The sequence below is a fragment of the Mucor velutinosus genome, assembly GCF_035048745.1.
Source record: "Mucor velutinosus strain NIH1002 chromosome Unknown tig00000041, whole genome shotgun sequence".
NCBI classification, from domain to species: domain Eukaryota; kingdom Fungi; phylum Mucoromycota; class Mucoromycetes; order Mucorales; family Mucoraceae; genus Mucor; species Mucor velutinosus.
The window spans coordinates 548,807-569,534 of NW_027041905.1; the positions used below are offsets into that span (position 1 = coordinate 548,807).

The following is a 20,728-nucleotide window of genomic DNA, read 5'->3' on the forward strand; positions in this document are numbered from 1 at the left end:
TCGTACCTGTTTTGTGAATCAGGTTGCCCAAAATTACACCTACTTTTGTGTGTGCTACCAAATATCGTTGTAAATCAAATGCAGCCTGCACGAATCCAAATCAAGCATAAACATTTTTTTTTGCCTTCAATTTATGCTTTCAGTTATCAGCATACATTTATTCAAACTCTGCAATAGATGCGCAAAAAAGCACTCTTTCATGAAAAGCAATGAAATAGCGTATGCCATGATGTTGTGAAAGTCAATTGCAATTAGCAAAAGAAACAGGTGAGGAGGAGGAGGAGGGGGGGGGGGTTTTCTAGATTTTTAGTAAGACGTTACACGTACAGCATGTACCATAACAACAACTGACCGATTGATTTGAGCCTTTTAGTATCACTCTGAGCCCGGGAAATTTGGTTGTATTCGCCTCGCCTTTAAAAAAAATAAAAATAAGGTTGGTTACAGAATGGCTCCAAATAATCAATTGTATGTTTTTTTCTCTTCTTTCTTTGTTTCTTTTTTACTTTTTATATCGACTACGCAATTGCAATTCTTGTTGAGTTTCTTTCTTTTCTTTTTTTTTTTTTTTCTATTCATCAACAAAAGATACAGAGCAGCAAAGGAATTAAGGAGACACAATTTGCATGTCTCAAGAAGATAAATCAACATCCAAGCATAATAAAACTTCGCCTTTGTCTTGCATCGATGATTACGAGTTTCATCGTAGCCTTGGAAAAGGCAGCATGGGCAAGGTCAAGCTAGGTGTGCATGCTGTCTCTGGTGAAAAGGTAGATGTTCGCTTAATTGGCAAATTTAAAAAAAGAACACTACTAACCATGTCATGATATCATGCAAACTCAGGTGGCCGTTAAAATAGTCAGAAGAGCTAATTTTCAGATCAATGGATTCACAAGCGCAGGAAAACCAAGGACAAAAGAGCAAATGATGAAGGAAAAGGTCAAGGAAGAGACTCGAGAATTGCGAACAATCAGAGAGGCGCACATCATGATGCTTCTACGACACCCACACATTGTTCAGTTGCGGAATCTCGTCGCTGTCGGCCCATACTTTTACATCTTGATGGATTATGTCAATGGTGGGCAGCTCTTGCATTACATTGTCAAGCGTCAGAAGCTCTCAGAACAGCATGCTCGTCAGTTTTCTCGACAAATTGTCAGCGCTCTTGATTACATGCACCGCAATTCCATTGTACATCGTGATCTCAAGATTGAAAACATCCTCATTGACAAGGCTGGACGGAACATCAAGATTATTGATTTTGGCCTCTCCAATTTGTTTTGCCCCGAGCGACGTTTAACAACCTATTGTGGATCCTTGTACTTTGCAGCTCCTGAACTGTTGCGGGCATCACCGTATCGTGGACCAGAGATTGATATTTGGAGTTTTGGAGTGGTCATCTATGTCATGGTAACCGGGTCTGTTCCTTTTGACGACAAGTCGATGCCTGGTTTGCATGAAAAAATTAAGCGCGGTCAAGTCGCTTATCCTGCTCATGTCAGCCCCAGTTGCCGAGATCTACTATCACGGATATTTGTCATTAATCCAACGAAACGAATCATTTTAGCAGATGTCTTGCGTCATGAATGGATGAACCATGGCTATAATAAGGCGATCAAGAACTATCTCCCACTACGTTTACCCATTGTCCCGCCATTAGCGCCAAACATATTACAGCATATGACTCGTGGTTTCAATATGGGCAATGCAGAGGACATTCGCATCAAAATGGAGATGATTATCAAGTCGCAAGTGTATCGATCAGCAGCAGAGCATGTGGCAAAAGTACAGCATACATCCGTTGTCAACACACCGCAAGACCTCATGGCCAAACCTTACGATGATCCTCAGACGGAGCCAGCTGCCTATCACCCTCTATTATCACTCTATCATCTCACCAGGGAACGGTTATCACACCAAGAAATGGAACAGGAGTCTGATTCACCGATTAAATCAAATCAATCGACCTGTGCCACTCCCGTGTCAGCAACAACGACAATGCATTTCGATGGCGATGAAGAGGACGACGATGATGTTGATCACGGCCAAGAAGACCAAGATATGGATCAAGACAACGACGTTGACCACAATGACTTTGGTTCCGGTTACCCACAAAACGAGGCCAACAAACATGAGTCCATGATCTCCTTTCGAAACACTACGACACGGCCCTTATCCCCTACTTTGTTGAGCATCAGCGCTTCATCACGTCCCCCGCCTCTTATTTACAGCACCTCTGAATCATCAGCAAGCAACACATCCTCCATGCCATCTGCATTACTGCACCGAGGCTCATTGGGGCCGAATAACAAATTACCCGACCACATCAACACCAAGAACACAAGCAAGGAAAAACCTTCCAAGTCAAGTTTCACGCATATTTTCCATAGATCCACATCTTCTTTAGCGGCTATTTTTGCCAAAGTCATGTGTACTCGATAATTTTACTATATACTTCATTTCTTTCTGTACATAAGCATGCATCATTTCTCTCTCTCCCTCTCTCTCTCTCTCTCTCGTCACATATCATTCCATATAAATAAATTACCACAGCCTAATAGATATTACACATTTGAATGATTTGTTTTTTTTTTTTTTTTTTTTTTTTTTTTTTGCCCTAGATCATCAAATTTCAACAGCAAACACACCGCCTTGATTGTCTCCTACAATGCTTGTCTCTGCAAAGTGATAGTGTTCCTGCTTGAGATAGTTGTAGACGCAAGGCTTCAATTTGCTCTGTTTTTTACTGAGACCACTGGCTCCTGAATGATGGCCAGTGCCGGTGACAATGTAAATAATGCCAGAATAAGTTGCCTTCAAATGCGACAGTCTTTGTTCCACAATTTCCATGGCTTCATCTTCGTGCAATCCATGCAAATCAATGAATGCTTCATGCTTCGATCGACTCTCGAAAATACGCTGGCTTGCTTCAGAGTGCATTTCCTGCATCAGTCGATTGTACTGCTTGGCTTCCATCGAGTATAATTTGGCTCTGGCTCCATCCCCCTTTAAATAGTATTCTGTAGCCTTGCTAAACAATCTATTTCGAAGCATACCGTACTCGATCGCTTGTTCTCTCTGCGTACAGGGCGTTGGCGACATTACTCGTCTCACGTAACTATACACTTACCTCCTTCATGTAGACACTGTTGAGTGAACTGCCTGTTTCAAGCCATGGTATACGAACAGGTTGAGTCAGCTTTTGATGACTGTATTTATGGGGTCGATACAGTAAGGATCGCTTGGCAGATGTTGCTTTGGGCGAGGGTGCTGTCTTTTTCTTCTTGGCTGCCTCTGCAAAGTTGATGGCTCTGTTGCTATTGCTGTTGTTTGTGGAGCTTTTTTTGATTTTGGCAGCGGACGCTAATGTAGGAAACTCGTCTTGCTCTTTCACTGTGGAGGCGCTCGTAGTAGAAGCTGCATTCCAAGCACGAGTCTTTCTACTGCTGCTAGCCGAACTCAATGCTGGGTAATCGCCTTGGTTGTATTTGACGGGCTCCTTCTTTTTGGGTGATTCGGGTAATGTCATCTTGTTGGCAACCTCTTGAATATCAATGTGATGCGAGAATTCACAGGAATCTCCTTTCAAACAACTGCCTTGGAGCCTTTTTTTTTTTTTTACATACAAAGGGGGGGTTACTCAAAGCTCAATCATGTCGCAATGAAATACGTACCAGAATTTGCACACCTTCTCTTGCAAATCATGAACAAACCAACAATCCTTTCGATAACACTCGCCAGCTAAAAAGTGTCTGCAAACCTGTCTCTTCTTGGGTGTGTTTTCTAATGTATTTGTCGTGGCCAATTTGGATGGTAATGATGCTGCTTTTGTTGAATTCACGCTGGTGGCTGCTACTACTGCCTCTGCTGCTGCTACCTCTTCTGCTACTGCTGCTGCTGCTGCTGCTGCTGCTGCCTTGCTGCTCATCTTTTGTGTCAATAAAGATTCGATCGATCGATCCACATCGTAATCAAACTTCTCCAGCGTCTCTATTAATTCTGCATCACTCAGATCACTAAAGATGGTTTGCATCATTTGTAAAGTCGACATGTCTTCCTCGACATTCTCCTTGGTGGTCTCCTCCGCAGAGGGCAGTTCTAAGGACAGCTTGTTCATGTCTTGTATAGTTGAAGCATCGTACAGCGAGCCATGATAGAATTGCAGTGTGGGGTCAAATTCCTGCTCGTCTCCACGTGAATAGGGCTCAAAATGATCCCAAGTTTGTTGTGGTTGTGTCTTGGGTGATTCCCAAATGTCCTTGATATTGGTGTTGGGTGTCCATTGCACGGATTGCTGCTGCATTTGGCTTGAATGGGTTGTCACCATGGGAGTACCATCATCCTCTTCATCCGCAAGCAAGTTACTGGATATGAATTGCTGGCCAAGTTCGTTGATGTCGTCTTCGTCCTCGTCCTTTTCTTCCACCTCTTCTTCCTTATCAAACGGATCAAACTGTCTAGGCGATGGTGTTGTTGGTGGCGGTGGCTGTCGTGGTGCAGAGGGGATGAAGGACTTTGCTGTGGCATTATAGGAGGGAGCAGCAGCAGCAGCAGCAGCAAAGAAGCCTTTGCTACCTGATTTTGAAGACCTGCAAACAGGGTCAAATGTCTGATGTCCATCCACATTCGAATGCTACTTACCTCTCAAATATGCTCAATGTATTTGCGGACCAATCTGTATGTTGGCTCATTATTTAATGTAGCAAGATGCTTAAAAAGAGTGGTAAATAAGCAATTTTCTTGATATCACCCTCTTTTTTCCATTCGAGTGGGTGTGGAACACCCAATATAGCAGGATTTTTCTTTTTGTGACTAGACAATCCCAATGATTGATCTAATATACTACACAGCATGACTATGTGGTTCTTTACTGATGGAGAATGCCATCGCTATAGAGCCTTGGGCCACTATTTGTCGTACCAACCAGCATTGACGCCATTTTGATTACCACGAAACTTGACAAATTTAATATTAGAGCATTTGCAAATGGAGTTGGTAGAGAATGTTTTTATTTCATTTCATTTATCAGCATGTAAATGATGGGCTATATTTGTATGATACATTTTGTGGATTAGGAGATAAACGGCAGGACAAGGGGGGGAGGGGTAGTTGGAGTGATGAGAGAGAGAGAGAGAGAGAGAGAGAGAGGAGTCAAAGGGATAGTAATTTCTAATGTGCTATGTACAGGGTTTCTTTGTCATTATGTATAGTAGATATTGGATTATACCAGTTAGAAATGAACCATGGCATTTCTACGTCGAAGAGCATAGACAGGTAGCTCGACCATATCACCCAAGATATCAACAAGCACAGTTTGCCTAGGATTCTGAGCAACACATTTATCGACATATCTCGGTCTCATTTGTGAAAAGGTAACATTTTGATGCATGAGAACATCTGTAGAGGCAGATGAGGCTTGATGGTGGCTGTAGAAAGTAGTGTTTGAGAGAACAGAGTTCATTATAGATTTGATGTGTGTATTTTTTGGTAGTCGAGAAGAGATGAAAGGGGGGGAAAAGAGACAGACATTCTACTTAAGTAGCTTGCTTTGTGTTTGTTTTGCATCACACGCTTATCCCCTTTCAGTAATCTCTTGTGTACACAGTCTTGTTATTCGCTTACACAAAGAAATTTTTATCGGTCAGTGCTCATGGCACGATAAATTAAACTTTGTAGTAGTGTCCGTTGTTGGAGAAAGAGGAAATCACCTCTTTTTTACTGACAAGAGCAACACCCGAATTACGGCGAATACGTCAATCGGCCATTGTAGACACATGGCATCTCGCGAGTCTCGGTTGCTTTTGCCGTTGAAAAACTGACAGCGGTTGTTGTACATCTCCTCCCCCCTTTCTCTTACTCTTTTGTGCAATAATATTTGTCGTGTATGTATTTGCTTTGTGTTCACTATTCTCTCTCACTTGATATTGTCCCACTTTTTTGGTGGTGCACAAACGTTATACATCTGGAAGAAGCTGTATACCAACCAAAACATGTACAACCCAGTTGGTACCAATACAACCAAGCAGGCCACATTAAGCAGCATAGTAATCAGACGTATGGCCCAACAAACCCCTTTCAAACAAGACGCATCATTGGGTGTTATTCCAGTCAAACTGCTTTGGATATAGCCACAATGCAATCATCAATTCTACCTGGAGATGTGGCAAGACGGGTTGAAACCACCAGCATCAATCAGTTGAATCTAGACTGCCTTTTTCTTTTATAAATGCTATCGCGAGCTTAGCTCCTATCATAACAAGCCTTGTCGTACTCGCATAGGTCCATCTTGGAGATTTAGAACACTGTCGAGCATTTAGTTAGATTTCTGGATGGTGTCAAAGCAAATCCAACTTTTTTTTTTTTTTAAAAAAAAAAAAGACATTTATAGCTCTGCAATGGCACAATGCAAGCCGTTCGCAAATAGATACTGTTGCAGCATGTCATGGAAAGTAGTTTTCTCAAAACTCCACACAATGCTCCTTTCTATACATACAAATGGCCTTAAGCTCGGCGACTATTATATAGTATATAGCAAATGTCATTGTTTATTGCAGCAAACAGGGTAAAGCTCAGTATTCATGCTCTATACGACATGGGCGCAAAACGCAGTATCTGTTTGTTTGTTTGTTTGGGCATACATGCAAGATGCATTTGTGGTTAAGCGTTTCATAGAGTTACGATAGTATTGAGTTGTAATTTGTGTCACTTTCCACTCTCTCATCCAAATGATCATCCACATTTATGAGATTAAGTATGCCAACAGAGAGAGACAGAGAAACAAAAATTATCGCCTACGCTATTTGAGGGCGATGGAAAGCGCCATGTTTCTAATCAATGAAGCTTTTATTTCATTAAGGAGACCTTGCTGTCATGCAAAGCCTTAACACTTACATTTAATCACACCACCCTGCAACAAACGCAGATGAAAATCAGCGCATATTTTTCAATTTCTATTTGGGTTAGCCTGTAATAAAGGGATGGACCATCCGTAATTAAAAGCTTATTTTCGGTAGTAAGCTTCCAAAGACGCCGATTAACTCAATTCAAGTACTGGTCAATCTACAGTGCTCATGACCATGCTAACAGAATAGTCTACAGATACCAGAGAAATGCTGATGATGAGCTTTGAGCTGTAGATACTACCAAAGTTTGAAAGCTACCACTTGAATGCCGTGATACCAAACAAAATGGCCACCCGAACTCTGACGGGCCACTTTTTATGGTTGCTTGCGATCACAACGGTGACATGCTCGTTGACGGGAATATGGGTTTCGGCCAATGTTGTCCACATGAATGAGTACCTGGACAGAGCATTGACTGCAGTAAGGGGGCAAATTGGATGACGATGGTGATGGTGATAGTGATGGTAATATGGGATACCAGAATAGTTTTTCAACCAGGATGAGGCGCCTGTTCGGATTGAATAGCTGTAGACGAGATGGATTGCGGGATTACTGTATCTGCCTTTCGTCTAGCGTCAGTGGCATCGCTTTAGCCAGCCAAAATCGATGTTATCTCCGCTTTACATTCTGTCTTGATTTGTCGATTCTCAAACTTTTTGGACACGATTCGATCTATTTTTCCAAATTTGACTATGTAAACTGTCCTGATCAATCCACACTTCTTAATACTTTGTTAGAGGTATTTTCAAGGCGCTTCCAATGGTACCAAGTAAGATGAATGTTTTGAATAAACTTATTGAGTAATTTACGAAAATATGAAAAGAGGTTTCTGGCCAAAATGTCGAAATTTTACATATCAAAGTCCCACACAGATGATTTCAGGAATTACATTCGATCGATAGAAACATTTTGATTTATGATATACCATAATCAAAGTCTTCGTTATCAAGGTGAAAAATGCGATCGTTTGATTTTCAATGAAAACCACGAGGGGTACCTCATGCTTTTTGGTCGATTTTTGGCCATGTTTTTTTTGATCCCCAAAAAATTGAGCAAAGATGTCAGAAAGTAACTGCCAGATGAGAGCAATTGTTTGGTACTATTCTGATGGTCCAAAATGGCTTTTAACGCGAGAAAACACAGCTCAAATGTGCCCAAATTTTGCTGTATTAGGTACACTTTTGACTAAAAAGAGAAAATATCTGTATACTGCTTGCCCGTATATGAAATAACTACGTGTATATGGATGTAGAGCATCACATAAGAAGGGTTTTTTTAATGCGTAAGTGGAGGGCCAAAATGAAAGTAGCAGTATTTTGAAAAGATACGCAAGAGCAATCAGTAGCACGAGCTGCCGATGCGCAGGTTGGTTCTCACCGAAGCGAAGCAAAGGTAAAGAACCATCCGAAGCATAAACACTCATATGTTTAGTGATTATGTATCAATCAACAATCGGGATTATTCTAACATTTTAACTCTATTAATTTTGGGATATTAGCCAAAGGCTCGTATGTAGTAGTAAAAGCTATCAACAATCCACCAAAACCTCCTACTCACTGGTGTTTTTACTATCTTTGAGGCTGTTATTTATGAAGCTGTAGCTATCATACAGGCTCCAATAATTAGATGATTTGGCTGCCCAGATGACAATCGCAAATAGATCTGCTGATGTTGCTGTATAACATATGCATGTCTTGAGTAGCGTGATTCTTCAATGCGCATGAAATCCTTCTTTTCTACGATCAGCAGCAGCACTTGAAAGTATTCAGATAGGTCATCATTGTCTATCGTGCATTTTTTTTTTTTTAGATGGCATGATGGCAATGAATGTAGCATTTAAAAAACAATAGCTGTTAGTTCAAATTAAACTTTCTTTTTAGAGAGAAACTGATGAATATAGTGTTAATTCGTAGTGATAAACCATGTTTTACATCTTGTACATTGCATTAAAGACTACAGCGTTATTAAAAAAGCCTGGCGAGGGGGGGTGGAAGAGATTACTGTGTGTGCAGTTTTGGCCAAACTGGATTGCATGAACTTGATAATTAGCATGACGAAGCTGAATACAACATGAGGTACGTAAAGGGAAAAAGGATGTGCGGAATCATGGTGATTTGCACTACACTAGTGGAAAATCGACAATGCATTTCTAGCAACACAACAATGTCATTAGCATGGGCAATCATCCGTTGATACTTTTATATACACAGTATGCCACGCACATTATCGTTTTCATGTATCGTCATTATTACTCCATGTCCAGCAAACAAACAAGCATGCGTGTGCGTGAATTGTATCATATTTACTGTTGAAACGAGACACTGCTCGATTGCTGTTGTGTGAATCAGGACAGAAAGAAAGTATGAGCTTTCATTTGCTATACAAGCCTCATCACTACCGTTACAGTCAAATGCAGGTGTATTCTCAAACTCTGCTTTTACGGAATAGAAATTCTGGTTGGTGAAAAGTAAGGGGATCGAGTGATTACATGTGTACAGAAGGGGTTGGGATTTTGTCGTATACAAACAGACACCACCTTGTCCACTCACACATACATACTCACACAATCAAGTGGATGAGCTTAGTTGCTTAGATGATCATGACAAACTGATGAGCAGAAAGTTTTAAGCTTTGCTGTACACAACACACTTGTCATAAGGTACTACGTTGTGTAAACTAGCTACTGTATGTTTATGCGCTCAGGTGGGCTGCTGCCCATCATGTTTTGATGTACATACATAACACACTATCACCACTAAAATAAACTATAGAATACATGGCCAAGAATGAAAGAACAAACATATCCACAGGGAGAGATGATCCCATTCATACAATATTTTGACGGTAAATGAGATCTCCCTTTCAGATGCAATTTGAATAAAACTGAGGAACAGTAAGCATTTATGCACAACAATCAACAGCATTTTCCGATCAGAAGCGTTCCATAACGAATATACTTTCTGAGCGATGTGTAGAGAGAGAATGATCCCATTTTATGATTGCCATTTGAACCGTCCAGTACGCACCATTGATTAACGTGGGCTTTTACACGTAATAGCGATTTTTATGAATAAAATACGGCATTTTACACCTTGATGAAAGAACGTGATTTTAACATGAATGTATCACATACAATCACAAATCAGGTTTTTCTTTCTTTATCTAGAACACTCAAATAGCGTCTTGAAAGGGGATCGAAAGGGGATGTATCAATGTATCTAAAACCACCCATTTGCTGGCCGTGCACTAGTAAATGGGCTACTGGTTCTATGGGATTCATGTCGAGCACTCTTTCAGACATCTAAATCAGAGAACAAAGAAAATGGTACGGGAAACCTATTTGTGTCAAAACATGACACTTTTTGTTTGTGGCACACAAGCCGAGTCTTTCAATAAACACATTCAATTTGAGGGTCTGTACCAAGACACAATCAATGATCTACGACTGGCATAAAGTGCTGTTTGTGTTTACAATAGTATCACGCGACATTTCTTAAAGTCGTCTTTATCAGCGACCTATATGTGTGTGTGTGCGTCTATTGTCAAGTTGATTTATGTGTCTGAGTCAAGAAACAAATCAAGGGAGAGGTGTGGTTGAGGCAGGAGATTTGTCGAACAAGTCATCAAACAACAGCAAAAGGAGAAAAGAGCTCAGTTACCTTGTAGAAAATGTGCAAAACGAGGAGTTGGCCCATGTATACATGGAAACGATGGTACACAAGATGTAAATCACAAGAAAAACTACAGACAGAGAGACAACAGCAGCAGCAGCAGCATCACATCTTGAAGTCTCTAAAACAAATATGACACATGTTCAATCTACAATTTCGTTAGGTTTGAAGCCTAATCTAAAAAAAATAAATATTCTTTACCAAGGGGTTCAAACCTATCAAGAAGCAGAAATTATAATCAAGAAAGAGGGGTGGGGTTTATTATTAGGTTAAAAAGAAGGGGGGGTAGCATACGCAAAACACTGCAAAAATCACTGCAAACAAAAACAACGACATTAGAAAGCAAGCAAGATACACAACAAGAACAACTAGTCAATTATGCTAATTACTGCAGGTGGTTCGACATGATTGGGACAAAGCAGTGATGAGGAAAGCAGGTAAATACATGGTATTCTAAGCTTCCCCCCACCCTTCCTTCCCCTCTTCCGCCCCTTCACTCACTCAAGTCATTGACTTGGTCCTTCCCCTCCTTCTGGTTCACCATCCTTCAATCATAAACATATAAAAAGAATACCATCTTGATCTTGTTTTTTTTTAGTTTTTTTTTCTCTTTCCTCTTACTCTTTAGTCTCGTCTCTCTCTCTCTCTCTCTCTCTCTCGCTCTTCTCATTTCTCCTATTCTCATTTGCCACTCAAATCTAAAATAGAGTATACACATAGATATGAAGGTTCAATTGCTATTCACTTTCTTGGTTGTGTTATTTGCAACCATCGCCTCAGCCAAACCACTGAAAGCTAGAGGTTTAGCAGGAGATCTGGTCAAGACTGTCAAGAATTTACTTCATCACGGTATTGGTACCTTTTTCGATCCCGAGTCAGAAGGAGGTTCTCAAGGTGCCTGTGGTCCATATGCAGACGAAAACTCGCAAATCGTTGCCATGAACGCTCATCAATACGGCAACTTGAACAAGAAGAGTCATTGGTGTGGAAAGAAGCTCAAGATTTGTCACAAGACAAAGTGCACCATTGCCACAGTGACTGATGCTTGTCCTGGATGTGATAATGGTAAATATACAAACAATGATTTTCATCATGTACCTCTTTCAAGACGCTAACAATGCGCATTTCACATAGGATGTTTGGACCTTACTCCCGCTGTTTGGGGTCAGCTCGAGAGCGATTACAACAAGGGTGTTATTCCAATTGATTGGGATGAATGGAATGGTGATGATGAGGATGAAGATGACGAACGTACCTAAGTAAACCGCCAAAATCATCTCCTATTTTTTTTTTTTTTTTTTTTTACTCCTGTTGCCTCTTTCTCTCCTCCTTGTCCTCCCCTTCTTACACACATCCTCTATATAGCTCTTGTACATATTGAGTTGTATTTGTATTAGTAAAAAATCCTCATCGCTTCAAGTGTATCACCTCAATCTCTCTCTCTCTCTCGCTCGTCTCATTTATCTATTTTAAATCATATATACTATTAAATTATAATTTGATATTGCAAAAAATGCACATGTCTTGATCTGTATCGCTCGCCAAATGCACCATAACGTTTTAGCTGAGTATGGGTAGAAACTATATGACACATCAATGCCATCATCCTATACTCTTCAAAATAACAAAACTTACATTGCCAACAATAACACTGGGCAGATCAAATATATCTCGTTTGATGGTAAAGCAAAATGTGCAAGGCACAGGCTTCTGCTGCGGTGTCTTGATGATACATGAATAGACACAAGATTTATCTGTATTATCGAATGCATGTGTAGCAAACTTTTCCCAATATTCCACAGCTGATTGACTATCCATCAGCTTTCCGTTGACGTTAGTGTAAGATGCATTCTCATGAATTTGTATGCAAATACCTCGTAAATGTAAATCTTTTTCCCCAGTAGCATGTCCTTGGTCCATTGTGTTAATAGCGAAAACTCTTTCCCAACAAGACATATTTCTCCTGTTCTTCTCCACACAACTGTCGGTGTTCCTGAAAAACTGATCAATTTCTCGTATTCCAATAATGTTCGCTGCAAGCATTTCTCCATAAAGACCAAATCCTCTTCTGTCAAGTTCATAATGAGCGCTAGAAAGGAGGGTCTGAACAAGGCCAATGCTCTACTTATCCTCATCAGGTCATCTCTGCCCATCCTATAAACAGCGTTTTGTTCTTCGTTTTTATACATGTTGTACACAAGGATAGGAACTTACTTGTCCCGGACATGTTGAATAAGGTAGTGAAATCCTTCTGCATAATTAAAGGGTCTCTTTACCCCGGTATATGTTTCTTCAGGTGTATTTCCATATCCTTTTCTTCTACCGGATGCAGATGTTACTGAGGATGCGTTGCTTGGGCGTTTCATACCGAGGATCGATGTAGTGTCTGAAAGTGGAGAAGATCTGCTATTATTAGGAATAGGTGTAATGGGCTGCTGCTGCTGTTGTTGTTGTTGTTGTTGTTGCTGCTGCTGTTGTTGTTGTTGTTGTTGTTGTTGTTGTTGTTGCTGCTGCTGCTGCTGCTGTTGGTGCCGTATTTGAGGATTAAATGCCATATTGTAGAATGGCACTGAAGTTGTTGTACTTGCAGGAGACACAGAAGATGAGTACCCATTGTTGGCCATCATTTGCTGCATGCCAATAGTCGATAGATGCATTGGGGCAGTTGTCGTAGGAGCACTCGTAGGTGTAGCTGTGTCCAAATCCAGCAACGGGTTTTGTAACATGTTACCCAGAAATCCGTATTCCAATCCAATGGTAGTTGATCCAAAGTTGAGATCAGACAATGCAAAATCAAACAATTCTGATGTATTTGATGTGGCAGCAGTAGTTGAATATGCTGGAAGATTGATTACGGTTGGTCACATTTTTCCAGCATTTGAAAATATTTTATCCTTGTCATACCTGCAGTGTTATCCACCATTGGGTTACTGTAAGAAGCGGTGGACGATGATGGAACAGCGGCAGAAGAGGTGGTAGGCCGATTGCTGCTGTTGTTTGATGTATTAAATACTAGATCCATCATATTAGTCATCATCGATGTGTATTTTAGGCAACATTTACACCGTACACTCGTCTACTGGAATGTCCTGTAGGTATTTCGCTCTTTTTCGTACAGCATCTGTGCAAGTAGTTGCCAAATCTCTTTTCACACATCGTTGACAAGGTCTAGCTATATGAATCATACAAGTAAAGTCAGTCTGTCAGCCCATCTTGCTATCGGTGTCTTCATTACAGTCATCACAGGTTAAATGTGCCTGATTTTTTTTCATACATGTTAGAATGAAAATCAGAGAATAGCTTAAATGTCCATACCCTTTGGCAATGAAGGCATGCTCTAGATGCCTTTTTCTTTTTACTCTCCAGCTCTGCTCCATTATTTGTGCCAAAGTAATTTGTAAAGTTGATCTCTTGATTTGTGGTAGTAGTCATTTATGATTGTATAAAGTGTTGAAAGAGCAAAAGAAGAGGGAGATGTTGGTACATTTAGTCTTTTTGTGTGTGTGTGAAATTTAACCATCCTTTTATGGACATGGATGATGGTAACACGGTACTCTGTTGTATTACAAGGCTGCTGATGATCAGAGACCTATGCTTGCATTATGGTTTATTCAAATGATCGTAGGCAAGGGGCAGGCGTAAATCAGAGATTTAGGGTATTGCAATGGCATCATCACAATTCATCTCAGATGAGCGACTGTAGTCATGTCGACCGTATCGCTCTTGGGATGTTCGCGCTTGAACAGATTTACAGAACAATGGCAAGCTACCTTTATGGAAACAGAGGTACCTGATGATCAGTTGACACTCTCATTGATGCTCTGCTACTACAGCAATGCTTATATACGGTTCAAGGATCGGAAGATTTCACAACATGAGGAAATAGCGAGCAGAGAATGATCGGATATATATGCATTTGACAACAAGGAGATCATCAGCTTGGGGCATTTAGTCAACAGCAAAGCCCATTCTGATGATTTGATGCATTTCTTGGTCGCATTTGTTCATTTTATTCATTGTACATCTGATTTTAGGAAATGCAGATGCCATCGAAAGCAGTCTCTCAACGCTTTAGCGAATTTTTTTTTTTCTTGCCTTTTCAATCAGTTTCTGCACCCATTCCTTCAACGCGCTTCTACTTTTTCCCATTCATTCATTGTTGGATAGTGTCTATCTGATAAACAGCACTGTTTTCCTTTTTTTTTTTTTTAATTTGCATACAAAACTTTTTATAACAAATAATGGCTGGAGGACGCGGAAAATCCGCAAAGAACACAAAGCAAGTGAAGGAAGCTGAACCTGAGTCCACTGCTGAAGAAGAGTATGAGGTTGAACGTGTTGAATCCCATCAAATCACCGGCAAAGGCGTAAGTTTTTTTTCCCTTTTTTTTATATAGAGTTGCTGATGTGATTCAGCAAGGACTAAACACAATCTCAACTCACAATAGAAAAGAGCAAAATTGCTTTACTTGGTAAAATGGAAGAATTATCCTGATAGCGATAACACCTGGGAACCCGCTACAGCAGTGTAAGTGTCTACTTGAATTGAAACTCCCAACTGTCATTGTCAATGCAAAATTTTTAATGACAATGTTTGATCATCCTCTAGTGAAAATGCAAAACAATTAGTTGACGAATACTGGGCTACCCACGGCGGTGAGAAGGAACGCGAAGAAGTCTTCAAGCAATTGGAAGGCGGCAACAAGGTAGCCACTGCTACCAAAGACAAGAAGGATAAGAAGGATACTGCTGTAGCTGAAGAGGAGCCTGCTGTCCAGTCAAGGAAGAGAAAGAATGCTAGAGGCGGTTCTGCTCCATCCTCAACAGCTACAAATTCTGGAAAGAAGAGAGCCAAGGTCGATGGTAAGTTTCCGCTATCAATGCCGTGAGTTTAGTAAACAAACACAACTAACATGTGTATACATATAGAAGCTGACGTCGAGGACGCCGAATCAAAGGAAACTGTTTATGAAAGTGAAGATGAATTTGACGTTTCCGATAGCGAAATCGAGGGCGAAACCTTCAGACTCAATCAGAAATGGGATGGCAAAGTCTACAAAGTCCAATACGTTAGAAGAGATGAAGACGATGATCAATTATACGCCATTGTTCGCTGGAATGACTCTAAGTTAGCCAAGTATAAGACTTCTACTGTTGCAAGAAGGGCTCCCTTGAAGGTAAGATTGCGTGTAGAACCAACCAACAAGTGCTTGTTATACTCACACCCTGTAAACTGTAGTTAATTGAATTCTATGAGAACAGATTAAGCTTTCAAGAGGATTGAATATGAGAAAAACCTTAGTCATTTGCTTTAATAAAATTGAAATTCCTTTTTTTTTACATTTATAGAGTTCTCTTTCTGATCTTTAGTCTTTTTTTTTTCCCTTTTTTCTTTTTGGATATATTTTGTAAATAACGATAATAAACATGGATTACAAGAGTTTGTTTGATGTCAAGGATAAGGTAAATGGGACGTTGGACTCATAGAAAATGTAGCAGTAATCCAACAAGTGAAATGATGGCAGGTTGTCTTGGTCACTGGTGGTTCAAGAGGTATTGGTGAAATGATTGCCACTGTAAGAAAAGATCGCCAGAGTGTGTGAAAATGATTATTAATAAGATTGCAGGGTTTTGTTGCTGCTGGTTCCAAAGTATACATTACCAGTCGTTCTGCTGATGTCTGTTACAAGGTAAATCATGCGCAATGCTAGTGTCAATGCATCATCATCACTCATAAAAACAAACTCCAAAAGGTTGCCAAAGAATTGACTGCTCAAGGTCCTGGTCAATGTATCGCCATTCCTGCAGATCTGCAAAAGAAGTCTGAAATTGAACGTCTCGTTGCTGAGCTTTCTCAAAAAGAGGATCGTAAATATCACCATGAACTGATTCAGCAGAATGAAAACTGACATACGTGTTGACAGATCTTGATGTATTGATCAATAATGCCGGCGCCAACTGGAATGAATCAGTTGAGACATACCCTGATGATGCCTTTGAAAAGGTCGTCAACTTGAATTTGAAGCGTATTTTCACATTGACTCAAGCGTAAGTATTTCGCCATGGCGTTTAATGCACATGTCCCTGTTGTGCTCATCCTATCGTATGCTATAGTTGTCTTCCTCTTTTGACAGCCAAGGCATCAAGAGAAAACACATCCTCTGTTATCAACATTGGCTCCATTGATGGTATCCGAGTAAGTATTCTGTATAAAGCGCTATACCAAAACGCATAAATGCTAATTGCACAACACCTCAGGCTCCTCCTCAGGAAACCTACGCTTACTCTGCATCCAAGGGCGGCCTCCATCACATGTCTCGCCATATGGCTGGCAAGATTGGTTATAAGGGTGTCCGTGTCAATGTCATTGCCCCTGGTGCTTTCCAATCCAAGATGATGAAGGCTACCTTGGACAAATTCCACGATCAAATTGTATCCAAATTGGCTGTTAAACGTATCGGAAGTATGGAAGATATCGCAGGTACCTGTATCTATCTGTCCTCAAGAGCTGGTCAATATACTAACGGTGCTACTGTTACCGTGGACGGCGGCGCTATTGTCTCTACTGCCAATTTGTAAATTATCATATTATAATAAATGTTCAGTCCCTAGACACTTTCGAAGCCTGAAAAAGGAAACAAGTTGTTCTAACAAGTATTTTGATAGACTGACATTACTAAATATAGAATGCAAGGAAAACAATATGGTTAAAGGTAATGTCATGTAATTTACCACCTACTTTCCATACGCTTCAAGGGCATTTATTACTGTATTGCCTTCATGAGGAAAAGGGCATTGAGTTTGCCAGCTGGCCCCCACCAGCCAAAATTAATTCACACCCAGACTCTTAGTCTGTTCCAGAGTGGCCAAATTCTGATGATCTTCGACTTGATCACACTATTTTGCTAGATTCGACTATATGAAATGTGATAATCAGCCCGTACTTCCTAATACATTCTTGGAGTACGTTTCAAGGCGTTTCCAATGGTGCCAAGTAAAATAAATGTTTTGACTGAATTTATCGAGCAATTCAAGAAAATATGAAAAGCGGTTTTTGGCCAAAATGTCAAGATTTTGCATATAAAGGCCTCGCAAAAGTGGTTTCAGAGGTTGCTTTGGATCGAGAGAAACATTTTGATTCATGATGTACCATAGTAAAAGTCTTCATTATCAAGGTCAAAAAACGCGATCGTTTGATTTTCAATGAAAACCATGAGGGGTATCTCATGCTTTTTGGTCGATTTTTGGCCATGTTTTTTGGGTCCTAAAAAAAGTTGAGCAAAGATATCAGCAAGTAAATGCTAGATGAGAGCAATTATTTGGGGCTATTTTGACAGCTTGAAACGGCTTCTACCACCAGAAACCACTGCTCAAATGCATCCAAATTTTGCCGTGTTTTGCATAATGTCTCATGTAATAAGAATGTGAGCTGCAAATCAGGAACGAATGAATGCAGTTGCGGTTTAACTATTTGTGCTAGTGTCAACCCAAGAAATGCAATGTATGAGTCCTAGCATCAAGGTTAATCAAGGCTAATCAAAGTCAATCAACAGATCAAATTCATGTTCAAGACGTTCTTGCTTTGTATGTATTCCCCCCCCCCCAAAAGGCAATATATTGGAGAGGTCGAACGCGGTGGCTTGCCGATAATCTAATTTAAAGGAGTGGCGTTTCAAGTATCAAGTATAGAGAGTTAATACATGTGTGTGTGCTTGGCGTAATGGCTGATCTGAGCACTGAACTATTGCACAGTATGGGATGCAGACGTCACTACAAAACGCGAAAAATATATGCATTGATATACAACTGTCTATTTTGCTTTAAGCTTTTTCACTGTCTTCTTTACTGTTTCATATCCAAGCTACACACTTGTTTTCTCATTTATCACTCATTAAATCATAAATACAAAACAAAAAAGAATATAAGCTTACATTGAAACACTTTCTCACCATGACAAGCATTGGCGTACTTTTGCAATCGATTGACCGTAACCAAAGAACCATCAAATTCTCAGAATACAAAGGTAAAACTGTTGCCATCGATGGTGATGACTTTCTTCTTGATGGAGCTTCCCGTGCTGCTTTGGAGCCTGTATGGAATCATTCCGCCAATTCGTAAGTATTAATATCTATTCCGTTGATCTTATATTAACAAGATTTCCCTGCAGATATAACGACTATTTGCTGGAATTTACTCAATTGCTTGAAGAAAATAGTGTAACACCTATTATGGTCTTTGGCGGTCTCACTCTCCTTTTCAAGCAAAGCATGAATTATGAATATCGCAAGTAAGTTTTGGTAGTGCAATCAAGTAACCATATCATTGTCATTGATCATGCATTTTGATGTAGAGCCCGTCAAGCTGCATTAAACAGTGCTAGCCACCTGGAACCAGTAACCATCTCAGAAGACATGGCCATTGCCACCATTACAGTAAGTATTCTCTTTTTTTTTTTTTTTTTTGATGGTTTATACCTTTTACTAATATTATGGTAGGTGTTGCGCCAACAAGCTGCTTAAAAGTGCCCACCAAACTAACGGCGTACATCTTTTGTAGACTTCACATTTAGGAACACCATTCTCAGCAGCAGCACCCAAATCACAAAAGTCACCTAAATCATCTACATCATCAGCATCTAGAATGGGACCCAAACGAGTGCTTTCTGAATTGAGTAATGTTACCACAGTATCAGTGTCAGTGGCCACAACAGCTGGAGAGTTCTCTGCATCAACCTCTGCGCAAGCCTCATCACACTTGCCTAGACCTACAGTGGCAACACCTAAAGAGTCAACTGCTGCATGTCCTTCAGTCTCACTACCTCCTTCAGTTGAACAACCTTTGATGCCTTTAACTGAAGCAAGCACAACTTCAACTCATGACGATCCCATCTCTCCTCCTCATGCCCCACCAACAAAAGATGAGATGTCTGACACTACCACTACAAACGTGTCTAATAATACCACAGTATCTATCAACAATATCAACAATATCAACGCAAGCGTTTCTAAAGTATCGCAGGACACAAATCAAACATCAAGCGGCCAAACATGCGAGACAAACAGCCCATCTCCACCCTTGTCGCCACCTACAGCTACATCCATCAAAGAGAATACGGCTTCATATAATCAACATACCGGGGCCAAGCCCTTGGCTGACAAATCGGCTCAACCTGTGAAAATAACACCACCACCATCTCATTATATACCAAACATTGCACATATCAACCCCTTTACAAACAATATAGCTACATCCATCAAACAGACAGCAATCCCTACTCAACAAGACACCCTAGCCAGGCCCAATGCCAGTGAAATATCTCAAGCTGTGAACATGACGCCATCATCTGATCACGTATCTTACAATGCTCACGTTAACTTTTCAACGAGCAATACAACTATAGCGGCAACTATAACGGCCATCAAGCTATCTCAAAATGCGTCAAATGGTGGTGGAGAGGAGAACGGTAACAATAATAGCAGCAAATACGATATGCGTGACCCCTATTACAACAATCCAAACTACTTTATCCCAACAAATATGGCGTCAAGGTCTAATAACGAGAAATCCAAGAAAAGATCGTTTACCAGACCCAGATAGGCATACAACTTCCCATGTCTCCCCCCACTCAAATATACGATGTATGCGGATGATACTGTTATTGGGCTTGAAACCTGGCCACAGTATCCAGATCTGAAACAAACCCTCGATCAGTATTGTAGGGCTTCTGGCGCTAAGTTCAATACTGAAAAGACTGAAATCCTCACCAAACCATCTGCTGGGGAAGTGCCGAATAACCTCCCAGAACCGATCGGCAGGGGCAATTGGGTCACACACCTAGGCGTCCCGGTCGGTTGGCAGCTTTCGTCTGCGAAAGCATGGGAACCCCGAATAGAACAGATCAAAGTGGTGCTAAGCCGGTTGAATCTCTCCTATCTGTCTTTACAGGGAAGAATAAATGCCATCAAGGCATTAATCATTCCCAAATTTATGTATTTGGCGCGATACTTAGCAATGAGCTCACGTCAGTTGACTTACTGTGAGTCTTGGCTGTCTCAGGCGGTTTGGGATAACCGTAGGTCAAAAGCGAATAAGTATATACTAGGTTTGCCACCTAGTGAGGGAGGCCTCGGTTTCCCGACTCTTTCAGTTTTGTTT

General features: G+C 40.6%; 8 protein-coding genes across 8 annotated transcripts; 5 read left to right on the forward strand and 3 right to left on the reverse strand.

The window, feature by feature from the left end:
- Window positions 1-626: 626 nt before the first annotated feature.
- On the forward strand, window positions 627-2,442 carry ERT1_1 (Transcriptional regulator of nonfermentable carbon utilization; the record flags this gene model as incomplete). Its single annotated transcript, XM_064819761.1, has 2 exons — window positions 627-770; window positions 844-2,442. The coding sequence occupies 2 exons, from the start codon at window positions 627-629 to the stop codon at window positions 2,440-2,442; spliced, it is 1,743 nt and encodes a 580-aa protein (XP_064683681.1).
- Window positions 2,443-2,625: 183 nt separating this feature from the next.
- ATC70_000344 (uncharacterized protein) lies at window positions 2,626-4,691 on the reverse strand (the record flags this gene model as incomplete). The annotated part of the gene is made up of 4 exons (XM_064819762.1): window positions 2,626-3,078; window positions 3,131-3,605; window positions 3,675-4,589; window positions 4,642-4,691. 4 exons carry the CDS (start codon window positions 4,689-4,691, stop codon window positions 2,626-2,628), a joined length of 1,893 nt encoding a protein of 630 aa, XP_064683682.1.
- A 539-nt stretch (window positions 4,692-5,230) lies between these two features.
- On the reverse strand, window positions 5,231-5,461 carry ATC70_000345 (uncharacterized protein; the record flags this gene model as incomplete). Its single annotated transcript, XM_064819763.1, has 1 exon — window positions 5,231-5,461. One exon carries the CDS (start codon window positions 5,459-5,461, stop codon window positions 5,231-5,233), a length of 231 nt encoding a protein of 76 aa, XP_064683683.1.
- Window positions 5,462-11,295: 5,834 nt separating this feature from the next.
- On the forward strand, window positions 11,296-11,832 carry ATC70_000346 (uncharacterized protein; the record flags this gene model as incomplete). The annotated part of the gene is made up of 2 exons (XM_064819764.1): window positions 11,296-11,638; window positions 11,708-11,832. 2 exons carry the CDS (start codon window positions 11,296-11,298, stop codon window positions 11,830-11,832), a joined length of 468 nt encoding a protein of 155 aa, XP_064683684.1.
- Window positions 11,833-12,133: 301 nt separating this feature from the next.
- ATC70_000347 (uncharacterized protein) lies at window positions 12,134-14,005 on the reverse strand (the record flags this gene model as incomplete). The annotated part of the gene is made up of 8 exons (XM_064819765.1): window positions 12,134-12,154; window positions 12,209-12,394; window positions 12,448-12,727; window positions 12,788-13,412; window positions 13,478-13,585; window positions 13,644-13,745; window positions 13,809-13,830; window positions 13,889-14,005. The coding sequence occupies 8 exons, from the start codon at window positions 14,003-14,005 to the stop codon at window positions 12,134-12,136; spliced, it is 1,461 nt and encodes a 486-aa protein (XP_064683685.1).
- An 809-nt stretch (window positions 14,006-14,814) lies between these two features.
- Window positions 14,815-15,857, forward strand: ATC70_000348 (uncharacterized protein; the record flags this gene model as incomplete). Its single annotated transcript, XM_064819766.1, has 5 exons — window positions 14,815-14,940; window positions 15,022-15,101; window positions 15,183-15,436; window positions 15,503-15,750; window positions 15,813-15,857. 5 exons carry the CDS (start codon window positions 14,815-14,817, stop codon window positions 15,855-15,857), a joined length of 753 nt encoding a protein of 250 aa, XP_064683686.1.
- A 143-nt stretch (window positions 15,858-16,000) lies between these two features.
- On the forward strand, window positions 16,001-17,152 carry ATC70_000349 (uncharacterized protein; the record flags this gene model as incomplete). The annotated part of the gene is made up of 7 exons (XM_064819767.1): window positions 16,001-16,036; window positions 16,099-16,149; window positions 16,201-16,263; window positions 16,327-16,441; window positions 16,498-16,621; window positions 16,688-16,769; window positions 16,832-17,152. The coding sequence occupies 7 exons, from the start codon at window positions 16,001-16,003 to the stop codon at window positions 17,150-17,152; spliced, it is 792 nt and encodes a 263-aa protein (XP_064683687.1).
- Window positions 17,153-18,523: 1,371 nt separating this feature from the next.
- ATC70_000350 (uncharacterized protein) lies at window positions 18,524-20,170 on the forward strand (the record flags this gene model as incomplete). Its single annotated transcript, XM_064819768.1, has 4 exons — window positions 18,524-18,687; window positions 18,741-18,860; window positions 18,924-19,005; window positions 19,130-20,170. The coding sequence occupies 4 exons, from the start codon at window positions 18,524-18,526 to the stop codon at window positions 20,168-20,170; spliced, it is 1,407 nt and encodes a 468-aa protein (XP_064683688.1).
- Between the last annotated feature and the right edge of the window lie 558 nt (window positions 20,171-20,728).